This window comes from Martes martes, assembly GCF_963455335.1.
Source record: "Martes martes genome assembly, chromosome: 17".
NCBI classification, from domain to species: Eukaryota; Metazoa; Chordata; class Mammalia; order Carnivora; family Mustelidae; genus Martes; species Martes martes.
This window is the reverse complement of record NC_137905.1, coordinates 19075917-19088227: the sequence shown is the minus strand read 5'-3', so window position 1 is coordinate 19088227 and position 12311 is coordinate 19075917. Positions and strand designations below refer to the sequence as shown.

Here is a 12311-nt window from a genome sequence, read left to right as displayed (position 1 = left end):
GGGACCCATTCCCAACCTCACCTCTCCTGTTTCAGTCCGATCAGACCCTCATGATTCCCATGCAGACCCCTCTTAAAATTATGGGACCTCTGCCCACCCACATGCAGGTGACCCAAGCAAATATAGCAGTGTGCTCACACATAAGCACAGGAGCCCTCCCCTAGCAAACACAGTTTTCTGTGTCCCAGAAAACACAGAATGCACTCTCAAGGATACTCTCCTCAACTTGACCCATCCAAGGTCTACAGCCATCGTCTCCAAATGCCCAGAAAAATGACCCACCATGCTCCAACCTCACGTTCTCACCAAGAAGCAACGTGATGCCCCCATATCCCTCCTCAAAGGGGACCCAGGCTTGTCCCTCAAGCCCCTAGACCCTCTGCACAGTAGGAGATGCGAAAGGAATGAAGGTTGACATGAGTAATGCACACATGCACATGACTCTGAGAAGCAGGCACAGCCCCTGCCTGCTCTCTGAGGCTTTATTGGTGGACAAACATGGCCCCATATGGAGCATTCCCATGGGCAGCCCATCAAGTCAGTATTCAGGCTCTACAGACTTGTCTGGTGATATTGGCTCCACCCCGGGCAGGGGAAGGGGCCCCAACTCTGTCCTAGCCCCCAGTGATCCACTGTGCTGGGCCCTCTCCCAGGGGACCCAGATGGAGGCAGAGGACAAGCTCTCGGCTGGGGCTGCCTGGACCATTCAAACAGCCACCTTCAGGGGCATGCTGTCCACTGGCTGATCTAGATCCTTCTTCCTCGCCAAGGTCAAATGAGTGAAGATGAGGATGAGAAAGATGCCTGAGGGGCCCAAGAAGGATGCATCAGCTCTCAGGAGGAGCCATGGGACTCGTCCACCACCCTGCTGTTGCTATTGGTTTAATAAGGTAGTAAGGTTTCCTAAGCAGCATCTGCAATTCTGGGTGCGTATGACTGTGGTCCTGGGCCCAGAAGAAGCCTGACTGCTTGGACTGTGGCTATCCAGGACACCCCAGCCTCCTTCCCCTTCTCTGGGGAACAGTTTGGTAGAAGTCATCTGGGAGCCACTGAGCTGTTCCCATAGACTCAGGAAGCATTGTGCTAGAACCACCACCACCACCACCAACAACAACAAAAACAGCCAAGGGAAATCCAGAGGGCCAAAGAAATCAAGGGGATAAAGAGGGAGGCTTGGACTAAAAGGATTAGGCTAGGAAGACCTGGGCTCTGCCTCGTTCTGGCTGTGTGACCTCAGACGAGTCACTTGACCTCTCTGAACTTCAGGGACCTCATCTGGAAAATGGAGAGATGCCACAACCTATCTCACAGGGTTGTGAGGACTGACTCTGATAATCCTATATTACACAATCAACGTATAATCCCAGAAGAGCAAATGCCATCATCAATGATGATGATGGTGAGTAGGATAGCACGAAGCAGGAACAGATGACTAGGAGAGCTGTGGGGTTCCTTCTCCAGCCCTGGGGAGCCCCACGGGAGAGGGCACTGTGTACCCGGAGGCTATAACTCTGAGCATCCACCATCCTCCCCCGCTAGCGAGCCCAGCACCCATTACCTATCGCCATCAAGGTGCCCACGAGGATGCCCACCGCCGACAGCTTCGAGGGCATGCCCTTCATGCGGCCCACCTTGCGCATACACTGCCCCTCCACGTTGCAGCGACACACAATCACTGGGGGACAGGGGATGGGGGAAGGTAAGGGCGCTGGGGGCCGGAGCTCCAGCTGCTCAGAGACTCCTGCGCAGCCGGCTGATAGACAATTTGGGGCACACGTGTGTATTTATGTGTGGGGGTGGGCACCTACTCCTCTGCATGCAGTGCCTCTGTGCACTGTACCCAGCTCCTCCCCCTGCACCCCAATGGTCGCCTCGGGAACTGCAGGCACACAGCGCCCCGACCTTACCTCGGACCAGGAGCTGCCACGTCCCGGCATTGTGGCTGACAACCACCGGCACTGCATGCTCACGTGGCTCCACCCAGTGCAGGGCCAGGGTGAGGTAGGCATGGGAACCTGTGGGACCGCAAGCAGTGACCCTAGTCCCTAGTCTGGGCGGGCCCGAGGCCCAGCCCCGCCACCACAGCGCAGGCCATCTCGTCTCCGAGGGCCCCCCCACCTCCCGCCTTGGCCACGGTCTCCCGCCTTTCCCCACCACACACCGTTGAGAGCCTGGAGGTGCCAGTCCCGCTGCACCGTAGGGTTGGGGCCAAGGGCAAAGCTGTAGGGACCGTGCCCCCCAGCCGGGTCAGGGTCCTCTCTGGGTCCACTGATAACCACACCATGGTCCTGGCGGGGCGTGCAGAGGTGGCGGGTGGGAACAGGGTTCAGGGTTGGGGCCCAGGCAGACGAGGCCTTCAGGAAGTGGATCACGAGGGTTGCAGAGGTGCTCAGTGTCGGCTGGTCTGCGGAGGAGGCCGTGCGAGCTAGCCCAGGCCCGGAGATCTCACCCTGCTGCATCTAGGCCACACCAGCTCTATCCCCCCCCCTCCCCCGCCACCCCCAGCCTCATCCTTACACCTGTCTCTTCCTCACAGTGCACCTTGTCCCCTTCGCTATCCAAATGGCTGCCAGGCCTTTCTGTGCCTTTCCGGATGCCCCGCTTGCCCTCACCGCCCCCCGCCCCACCCCAGCCACCGGTCTCAGGGCCCAACCACGTGGAGATGCCCTGACCATAGGGGCACTCGCTCTGCTGGGTCTGTCATGCACCACGGGACAGTCCAGCCCAGAGCAGAGCTGCCTCCCTGATATACCCATGCCAGGGCCAGCTTTTCATCCAGTCAATGTGGCATTCAGAGTCCTCCATACCTGGCTTCAGTAGCCCAGCCTGGCCTACGTCCTGGCCTGCAGAGACACGGCCCCCGGCACTCCTTCCACCTGCCTGGCCCCACAGCCTCTGCTCCTAGCCTACATCTGAAGCCAACACCTGAGAGGCCCTCCAGGGCCGAGGGGCAGGCTTGGAGGATTGTAAGTGTCCAGTGAGGAGCGTGGTCTGAGAGGGGATGTGGATGCCAGGCATCTCAGAGACCGACGTTGGCCCCAGCCCTCATCCCTCTTTCCTGCCTGGGGCAGAGTGGATGCCAGGAAGGACCCTAGGAAGGAAGCTCAGCCCTGTCCATCTCTCTGTCTCCCCAAGGCTTACTGTCCCTCACGGAGGCCCCACGAATGCCCGGCCATACCTTCGTACTGGGCCTCCACGAGCACTGTGTACATGTCCCCAGGCTGGGCGCCCTGCAGGGGCCGGGCTGTGCGCACCTCCCCAGAGACCTCCTTGATGCAGAGCCAGCCCTCTGAGTCATTGAGCAGGGAGAACCTGAGGCCCAGAGAAGACGGGGTGGGGGCAGGGAGGCACTGGGACCATATATGGGGTTTTACTCAGAGACACCCCCTCCCTGGGCCATGTGACCTGCTCAAGTTCCACATCCTCTCTGTGACTCGGGGGTGGCAGAAGCGCCCAGGGTGCCCAGTTTCTCTCCCCAGCTTTAGGGACTTGTTGAGGGACAGAGCTTGAATCTTGGGTACTGTGGGGGGTGGGGAGGGGAACTCTCAGAGCCTAACGCAACTCCACTAGTCTCAGGTCACCCCTTAAAGGGACAGGATGGGGACAGGGAACAGACCTTGTCTGCGCTGCAGTCTGGGTGAGGGATGGGGTGGTTGGCATCCAGGACAGTGCAGGAGGCAGCCTCTGAGCTTGCGTGGAGTCTTAACTCTCCGCTCCATGCCCTACCCAACTCTTCCAGCTCTGACCCACCCTCAGGACTCACAACCTCGTCATTAGCATTGGTTAGAGGAACATTCCAGGCCATAGATAATGTGAGTCCCCGCTGAGGCCCTGGGGGTCATTCCTGGGGAGCAGGGGAGGTCCCGCCCAGCTAAGGGCTGGGCTTCTGGCTCACCTGAGGGGACTGCTTAGGGGTTCTGAGGGTTGGATGGTCAGCAGGAGGGAGCCAGCTGGGGTGCTGACTGGAACACTGGCCTCGTAGCTCTGGTCCAGCCTGGGGCGTGGCACCTGCTTTTCCACCAGCACAGTCACTGTGGCTGTGGCTCCAGGGCCTGGGCCTGGCCCCACCAATTCTGCCACGCTCCGGACCACTACCACCAACCTGTGACTGGAAGCTGCCTCATAGCTGAGGTTCTAGAACCAATGGGGTCCGGGTCACTGTTTGGGCCAGGGCACACTTGTGCATTCACGTGGGTATACCCATGTGTGCCCCTTCCCCAGCCCCAGCCCCTTACCTTGAGGAGTCGGAGTTGGACTTGACTGGAGTCTGGCTCCCAATCCAGGCCAAAGGTCCCTTCCACATCCCCTGCCTCAATGGCAAAGTCCATGAGGCGGAAGGCAGGCTCAAGGTCAGCATCAGTGGCCGTGAGCGTGGCCACTAGAGTCCCTGGCTCTGCGTCCTCAGGAAGGCTCACAGGCTCAATCTGGAGAGATGCAGAGGGGACGTGAGCCCCTCATTGGCACCTTCCCAAGGTCTCCAGCCCTGTTCCTGCTTACCTGGGAAACAGTGAACTCGGGGGCATGGTCATTGATATCTGTGATTGTGACAGCGACCTCACACGTGCTGCTGAGGCCTGAGGCAGGAGAGGGCATGTTGGAGAGACCAGGAAAGGAACAGAGAGGGAGAGAGCCTGGGTCACCATCGGGCACTTACCACCCTCAGCTCCGCCTCGGTCAATGGCCTTCACCCGAAGCAGGATGTTCTGGCCAGCACGGAGGAGGGCATCCCCCAGCGTCACACTGCCTGAGGTGAAGTCCAGCTCAAAGGCTCTTCCGTCCGCTCCCTCCTCAGGCTCAGGGTTCAGCAGCTGATACACGATGTGGGCATTGGGGGAACCGGGGGCATCCATGTCCTCTGCCAACAGCCTAGTCACCTTGGTACCTGTGAAGACAGCACCCACCTAGGTGGGACCACAGCCCAATCTGGAAGCCCCATTCCACCCACTCCTCTGTAGTGCTGGACCGAACCTGAGCTCGTGGGAAGGTAGGGGCATGGATGGAAGGGCCCAAGGCTGGCCCCATCCCAGAGAAGAGCAGAACAGGACGGCTCCCAAGGATTCAACCCTCCCCCATCCCCTGTCAAGACGCATAGCCCACCTGGGGGGCTGAGCTCAGGAATGCTGACTGGGGAGTCCCGTGGAGAGCAGACAGGTGCATTGTCATTGTCATCCATCACCACCACGCGCAGCCCCAGAGGTTCTGTGTAGTCCTCACAGTGGGTGTTCTGAGCCCGAACCTGGAGCAGGTACTGAAGTGGGCGGGAGGGGGGGCTTCAGATGACGGCCAAGGGCAGTTCCAGCCCGGCCGGGGTCTGCGCTCCCTTCCAGTGGCCAGCTCCACATTTCTGGGTACCCTTCCACTGCCTCAGTGCCTGCGGGGGATGTGACACCCCCAGAAGCCAACCGGACAATGACCAGGCACCCCTCAGCCTGCCCTCCTGGCTTCCCCCTCACCTCACCTCAGCCTGGGCTTCTCGGTCCAGCTCCTCTGTCACGTAGACTTTCCCTTCTGTATCCACATCAAAGGGGCCAGGGGGCTGGCTCTCCAGGTGATAATGTACATCTCCCCCATTCCAGTGTACCTGGCAGGGGGACACGGAAGGAGGGGACCCCGGGATGAGGGACAGGGGCTGTCAGCTCTTATGCCACAACTCTTCCTGGGTGGGGAGCTTGGGCCCCTGCTGCTGGGGGACCTCAAGCGAGTTGCTCTCCTCCCTGGAGCCCAGGTAGGGTCTTCTTGTTTGCGACACTTGTAGCAAGTCCCTGGTGGCCCTGGTCCAAGCCTGGTCCCCGCCCAAAGTGCCTCAAGGACCAGGCTGTATTATTCTCTGCCCTTCCAGGCCAGGCCTGACCCCAGGGCATTCCTCGAGGAAGTCTGAGACATTCCAAGCCTGGGTGACAATCCCCATGGCAGCAGGGAGGTGGCAGCTGTTCTCCCTAAGGAAGCCTGGGGCAAGGTCAGGTCAGGGCCCAGAGCCACACTGGCCAGAGGATAATAGGTGAAGGGCTGTGGCCCTGGTCCCAGGGCCCTGGAGACCCTACTCCATGATGGGAACCAATGGGGACAGTAGAGGGAGGAACATAGGTAGGGGAGGAACAGGGGTCAAGCTGGGCCTCAGACCCACCCCCCAAATCTTGAGACTCAGGCCCAGCTGTACCAGCCATGGGGTGACTTCAGCCCCTGGAAGTCACACTCACCTGGGCTATGGGGTGTGGGTATGGAACTTTGAGATTCTCTGGCACGTGGACAGGATCTAGGGGCACCCAGGTGTTCTCTACTATGAAGACATCTACGGTGGCAGTGGCCTGGTGGCCCGAAGCCTGGTCACCCATGTCCTTGACCTGTACCAACAGCTGGTAGGGCCCTTCCGCAGCCTGGCCTAGGCTGGTGCTTCCTAGAAGGGGCAGGGTGGCCAGCTGAGCAGGAGTCCAGGGCTTCCTTCTCAGTGAGTAACAAACACAAAGCCAAGCATATGGCAGGTGTTCAGGTGCCCTCTGGGCCCAAGGGCAAGAGGGACTTTGAGCACCGGAGTGAGCACCCAAGCAGGGCTTGAAAGTTTGCAAAGTCATTTCCATGTCTATGCACACAGTGAATGGCTGATGGACTAGATGACTAGGAGGAGGGTGAGGGTCCATGGGGGGATGGGGAGATCCGTAGATGACCGGCTGGATGAGTGGATGGCTGGCTAGGTAAATGGACGGGGAGTTGGGTGTGTGGATGCATTCGTTTGGATAGCTGTTTGAGCAAATGGGCGGTGTATGTGGTTGGGTAGCAGATGGGTGAATGGGGGACTGGCTGGGTGGGTATATGGTTTTTTCTTTCCATCCCCAGCCTGTGTCTCTGGCCTGAACTCCCTTACAATCAGTCCAAAGTTCTCCCGGCAACATCCTAGGCTACAACCCCCTAGGTCTCTCCTAGCCTTGCCCCTTAGGCTTGGGGGTCCAGAGTGTAGGGCTGAGGCTACTCCGTTCACACTATTTTTTCTCTCCATGCACGGTTCAAGCCTTTTGCCTTGCCGCTCTCCACCTAAAACACTCTTTCTTCTTCCTCTCTCCAGCTCCGACCCCCCTACCATGGCAGCTCGCATGCCGCCTTCCTCAGCTTTCCCTGACCCTCTCCCCTCATCACACCCAGCTCAGGCTCACCTTCAGGGCTGAGGGCCAGAGCCCCCAGCCGAGGCTCCAGCTGGAACATGTGCGGGGAAGGCTGGGTTGGGGCCTGGTTCAGGATGTAGAATCGGAGATCTGAGTTGGCTGTGCCCGGCTCATCCTCGTCCAAAGCCTCAAGGAAGAGGAAGGGGATGCCTGGTGTGTGTGGAGAGGGCAAGCCATAAGGGGTGCAGGGGGGTGGGGAGAGTTTCCCCTGCCTCCCCCATCTCTCCCTGGTACTTCCTTCCATATCTATCATTGTGTCAGGAAGCTGGAGGTGAGCCACAGATTTTCAGCCCACTCTGCAGGGGAGCAAATTGAGGCCAAGAGTGGATGGGACTGGAAGACTCTCAGTGGGGTGTGGAGCAGGATGGGACAGAAATGGGAGGGGGCAGCTTGGCCCCTGGCTGCCCTGTCCTTATGCCGATGGCCGGCCATCTCTTCACTCTCTGTTCTCTCCTCAGGGCCCACCTGACCTGTCATTCGCTGGTGGCCCTGGGCACTCACCAGGCTTGGTGCCCAGGCTCAGCTGGAATTTGTAGACGAGCTGAGAGAAGTGGGGCACCTGGTCATTCTCATCCTTCACATCCACAAGCACAGGCTGTGGGCCCCACAAGACACGTCCATCCTCAGTCTCCAGGGTGACCTGGGAGGGAAGGCTCATCAGCGCCCCGGCCTGCCTACACTGTTCTCCCCGACACTGGCCCGGTCATACCTGCAGCTGGTACTCCGACTGTTCCTCTCGGTCCAGGGCCCTGGTCACCAGCAAGAAGCCAGACTCTGGATCCACAGCAAAGAGGCCCTCAGCTACCATGCCTGAGGTCCCCGACAGCACAATCTTGCCCTCTGTTTCCTCAGGGGGCAGTGGCAGCTATGGAGGAGAGCAGAGGTAAAGGCAGTGGGAATCAGGCCTGGGGGATGCCTCTCCACCCAATGGCCCCATTTTATATGTGGGGAAACTGAGGCTCAGAGAGGGCTAGCACTTGGCTGAAGTCACACAGCCAGTAAATCACAGGACCAACATTCAAAGTCAGAGCCCTTTCTCCTGTACTTGATGTGCCCCAGTACTCCCCACCCTCCTTTCTAAAGCTTGAAACCCCACCAATAGTTTATTAAAACTCTACTTTCTACTGGAATTGACATTTTGTTAGTCTCTCACACTATATCACATTCTGTTTGGGAACCAGGATTGAAAGAAAGGCAGAGCAAGAAAGAGATAGAAATGCTGGAGGCAGGGGAAGCGTGACCTGGGGGGAGGGCAGCCCACCCAGTTCTTAGGCTCACCTTGATCAGGTACAAAGGGAAATTTCCACCATAGTTTTCAGGGACTTCCACATTCAGTTCTGCATACCGGTCCTCGGGGAAAACCTGGGGGAGGATTCTCTCCTTGTCTCCAGGCTTTACCTTCCTATCATGGGTGCCCGACAAGGAAGTGGAATTTCTGCCCCTTCTAGGGGCCTGGCCATACCTTAGCCCAACCACCTTCTGGCCTTTGACCTCCTGATCCCACAACAAGGTCTATAGCTCTGCACACCCTCCCACAACTAGTCCCTTCCATGGTCAGTGCCGCTGGTCCAGGTAGAATGGGAGAGAAGGGTGCCAACTCCCAAGGCTGGGGTCTGAAGGAGACAAGGGGGACCCAGCTCACCTGGGCTACGGAGAGGCAAAGCAGCAACAGCCAGGCAGGGACCATGGTCAGGATGGGCCTGAGGGACAGGGCAGTAAGGATCCAGCCAGGATCAGTGGGCAAAGATTCCCTCCTAATACTCTCCTCCTAGAGAGTGTCCCTCCCTTCACTCCCACTCAGCCCAAGCCATGGCTTCCACAGGCCCCACAGGGTGCAACTGTCCCTTCTTCCAGCCTTCTCCAGAAGCTGGACCTCCTGCTACCTGTCACTACGGGAAAGGCAGCCAGGCCTCCTCCTGCCCCTGTCCTTCTATACTCTCAGAGCTGCCCCTCCCCATCCCACCCACTTGGACATTGCCCCCCACCCACTGTCCTCCTTGTCCCCTGTCTCAGCCCACTCCATACCAATAGCGACCTCAAGGCAGACTGGCTTCCTCTTCCTCCCCTTAGAGGAGTCCATGGGTCCCCAACACCTGGAGGGTTGAGGGCCACCCAGCTCCTCAAGCAGCCCCACCCAGGCCCCCAGGCCCAGCCATCCTGTCTCTTGGTTCTTGCCGCCCCCCCCCAAGAATCTCCATTGGAGTTTCACCTCCACACTTTTGGCTCCTTCCTGGCATAGCCTCCCCGGTTTGTACAGAGATCCCAAAGTGGTAATTGCCCAGCTGCCCCAAATATCACAAAAGTCTGAAGCTAGAAAGACCCTGATGACTCTGAGGGTCACTTCCTGCAGCCACCTCATGCTGGAGGCGAAGCCTGGAGGGCAAGACCTGACCAAGGTCACACAGGACTTTACCACAGGACAATTCCTCCTGGGACAGAGGACCCACGGTTCAGGGTCTTGCGCCCTGTTTTCCCACCCACTGCCATCCTTCAGACACGGAGTCCCCTGGGGGAGGGAGTCCTGCCCTCATCTTCATATTTGCCAGCACACAGCATGGAGCTGGGCCTGCAGAGAATGGACAACCACTCCAGCCATTCCTGGCAATTCTTCCCCTGAACGAAGGCTCGATAGGACAGTGTTATTCCTTCACCCACCACCGACCCCAGCCTCAGCCCTGCTCACCCCTCCACTCCAGGGCACACTCCAGTGCCTAAGGCGGGCTCCCTTGGTCCAGCTGCCAGGTGAGAGGGCTCTTTCTCCAGGGAGTGCTGGCCAGGCCGGGATGGGTGGGGTAGGGCAGGGCGGACACTTGAGCAGGTAGGCGGTCCTGCCATGCTTGCTCAGGAATGGAAAACACCACTGGGCCCACAGCAGCAGGCCTGGCCCTGCCCAGCCCCCCAAGTTACTCATTGACTTTGGAAAGCTGGGGGCTGCTCGGCATCCGTGACTGCCAGCCCCAGGAGGTGGGGAGATCATTGGCCTGGCACTGCTCCTGTTCCTATACAGGCCAGTGGGGACTTCTTGGCTCTCTGGGCTTGGACATTACTTCTTTTTCTGTGGTTCCAGACTCAGTCGCACTTCTCCCCTGTGGATCAGCATATGCAGCTTGGCCCACCCTGTTCCTTTTGTCTGGAATGCCCTTCCCTCCCTTCATCTGTCTAGTGAGCACCTACTCAGGCGTCAGTACTCAGCTCAAATGTTCCTTTCTCCAAGAAACCTTCCCTGGGCTCCCAGGCTGGTTCAGGATTCTTTTTTGGGGAATACCCTCTACTCCATGACTTGTGCTACCGCCATCAAAGCAGAAAGGACACCAGATTGTCATTGTCTTTCTCTTTCATCAGACTGGAACCCCTCCAGGGCAGGTCTCAGGAACCTGGTAATGACCTTGCCCTCCCTTGGCCTTGACAGCTTCTAACTGGATCACAAACAAGGAGCTGGAGGTTCCACATAAAGGATAAATGAGCATGGCCTGGACTGGGTATTTGGGGCTCTAGACCACCCACCAGTGGGACCGATGGGTGGGAGGCATAGCAGCCCATGAGATCTCCTGAGGCTCCCTGAGGGCTCCCACCGGCTGCTGACACAGACAGGCAGGGACAACAGCCTGTCTTGTGCCTCTGAGAAGGAAGAGCAGATTGAGCCAGTTCAGGTGACCTTGAGAGAATCGCAGGGCTTGCCAGAGGCCCCCTCCCCCACCAAGGGCAGCCAAGTGGAGCCAGGAGAAGCTTCTGGGGCCTGGGAGTCCAACAAGGGGAGGGGTATGTGTGGGAAGGGTCAGGGATCCCATTGTCAGTCCATCCTTGTCCTTGGAGTTTCCCATGGTCTTCCCTGAGTCCTCCGACCTCATATCTGGAGGATGGGTGGGGACCCCTCAGCTGCCTCCAGCCTTGTCTGCCACAAAGACCAGCGCACCTGCCTCAGGGCCACTCAGGCACCCCAGGCATCTCAGCCTGGAGCAGGGCACTGGGGGGTTGTTGAAGGCACCTCATATGGGTTGAGCTCCTGCCATGCACCCGGTACTGCTCTAAGCACATGCCTTCATTATCCCCCCCACCTCCATTCTGAAGGGGCACTGTCCTCATGTCACACCCTAGGGCACAGAGATGCTGAGTGGCTTGCCCAGGGTCACACAGCCAATAAATAGCAGGGCCGAGAAGGCCTGGATTCTTCTTCAGGCCTCAGGACATTCACCTGCTCTGAGAAAACCATGCCTTCCACATGCCTCTAAGTATGTTGCAGGCTGGGAATGGAGAGCCGCAGCAGCTTGGAGCAGTTAGCATTGCCCTGGGGGGGGGGGTGTGGGTGAGTCAAGAGAGGTCCTACACCTTGAGGAGTGGCTTTGACACCTTCTGCCATTGAAAAACTGCCATCAGTGTTCTAACCAGGTTGCAAGAGCTCCTAGGGGTCTGTGGAGTAAATAAGTTGAACCAATGAAGGAAATGTATGGACTCTTGCCCAGAACCTTCTCAGAAACTATCCCATGCCTCACCACAGGCTGCCTTCGGTTCTGGAGACCAGCAGACATATCAACCAGTCCCTACTCAGCCACTTCCACCTGTGCGACCGCAGGCAATCGCTTCAGTTTCCCATGTGCCATTGCTAAATGGAGATATTCCTTCCCGAAACAACATGGGAAAAGTCCCAGCAGTCACCTGTGGCGGGTGTGGGTGGCAGGGAGACAGGCACACCTCCAGCTGTCAGCGAACATACACACATTCCCACACAAATGCAAGGCCTCTCCTTCTAGGCAGGGAGGGCCCCGGAGAGGGGTTCCTGCCAAGATCACATTACCCAACAATGAGCGTGGGATGCTCTCTCCTGGCCCCTCCCAGAGGAGAGAACAGTGAGGCCCTTGCTCCGTAGCCCAGCCCCAGCCACTCACCTCCTCCTTTCCCAGCTAGGGAGTCTCAGAAGTCTTCCACAGCTACCCTACCTCAGCAAATTTCCAGCCCCTCAGGAGGAGGCAAAATGGAGACACCAGCCCAGAAGTCAGACCCAGGGTTTTTGTTTGGCCTTGAGACTTGGGGCAGGGCATGGTCCCTCAGACAGCCCAAGTTTTCCTTATATATAGCGGGATGACTGAACCCTTAATTAGCTAGGCAATGCCAGGCCCCAGGGCAAGAGAAAAATCTGGATAGCAGGCTGGGAGGGGCTTT

General features: G+C 58.5%; 1 protein-coding gene across 1 annotated transcript; it reads right to left on the bottom strand.

Annotated features, from left to right (window-relative positions):
- Positions 1-422: 422 nt before the first annotated feature.
- Positions 423-10065, bottom strand: CDH16 (cadherin 16; the record flags this gene model as incomplete). The annotated part of the gene is made up of 17 exons (XM_080829459.1): positions 423-804; positions 1559-1675; positions 1908-2015; positions 2162-2404; positions 3179-3312; positions 3896-4134; positions 4236-4424; positions 4498-4574; positions 4655-4882; positions 5098-5248; positions 5459-5581; positions 6198-6394; positions 7146-7304; positions 7656-7794; positions 7864-8019; positions 8433-8516; positions 9856-10065. 17 exons carry the CDS (start codon positions 10063-10065, stop codon positions 707-709), a joined length of 2652 nt encoding a protein of 883 aa, XP_080685585.1. The 3' UTR covers positions 423-706.
- Positions 10066-12311: the final 2246 nt, after the last annotated feature.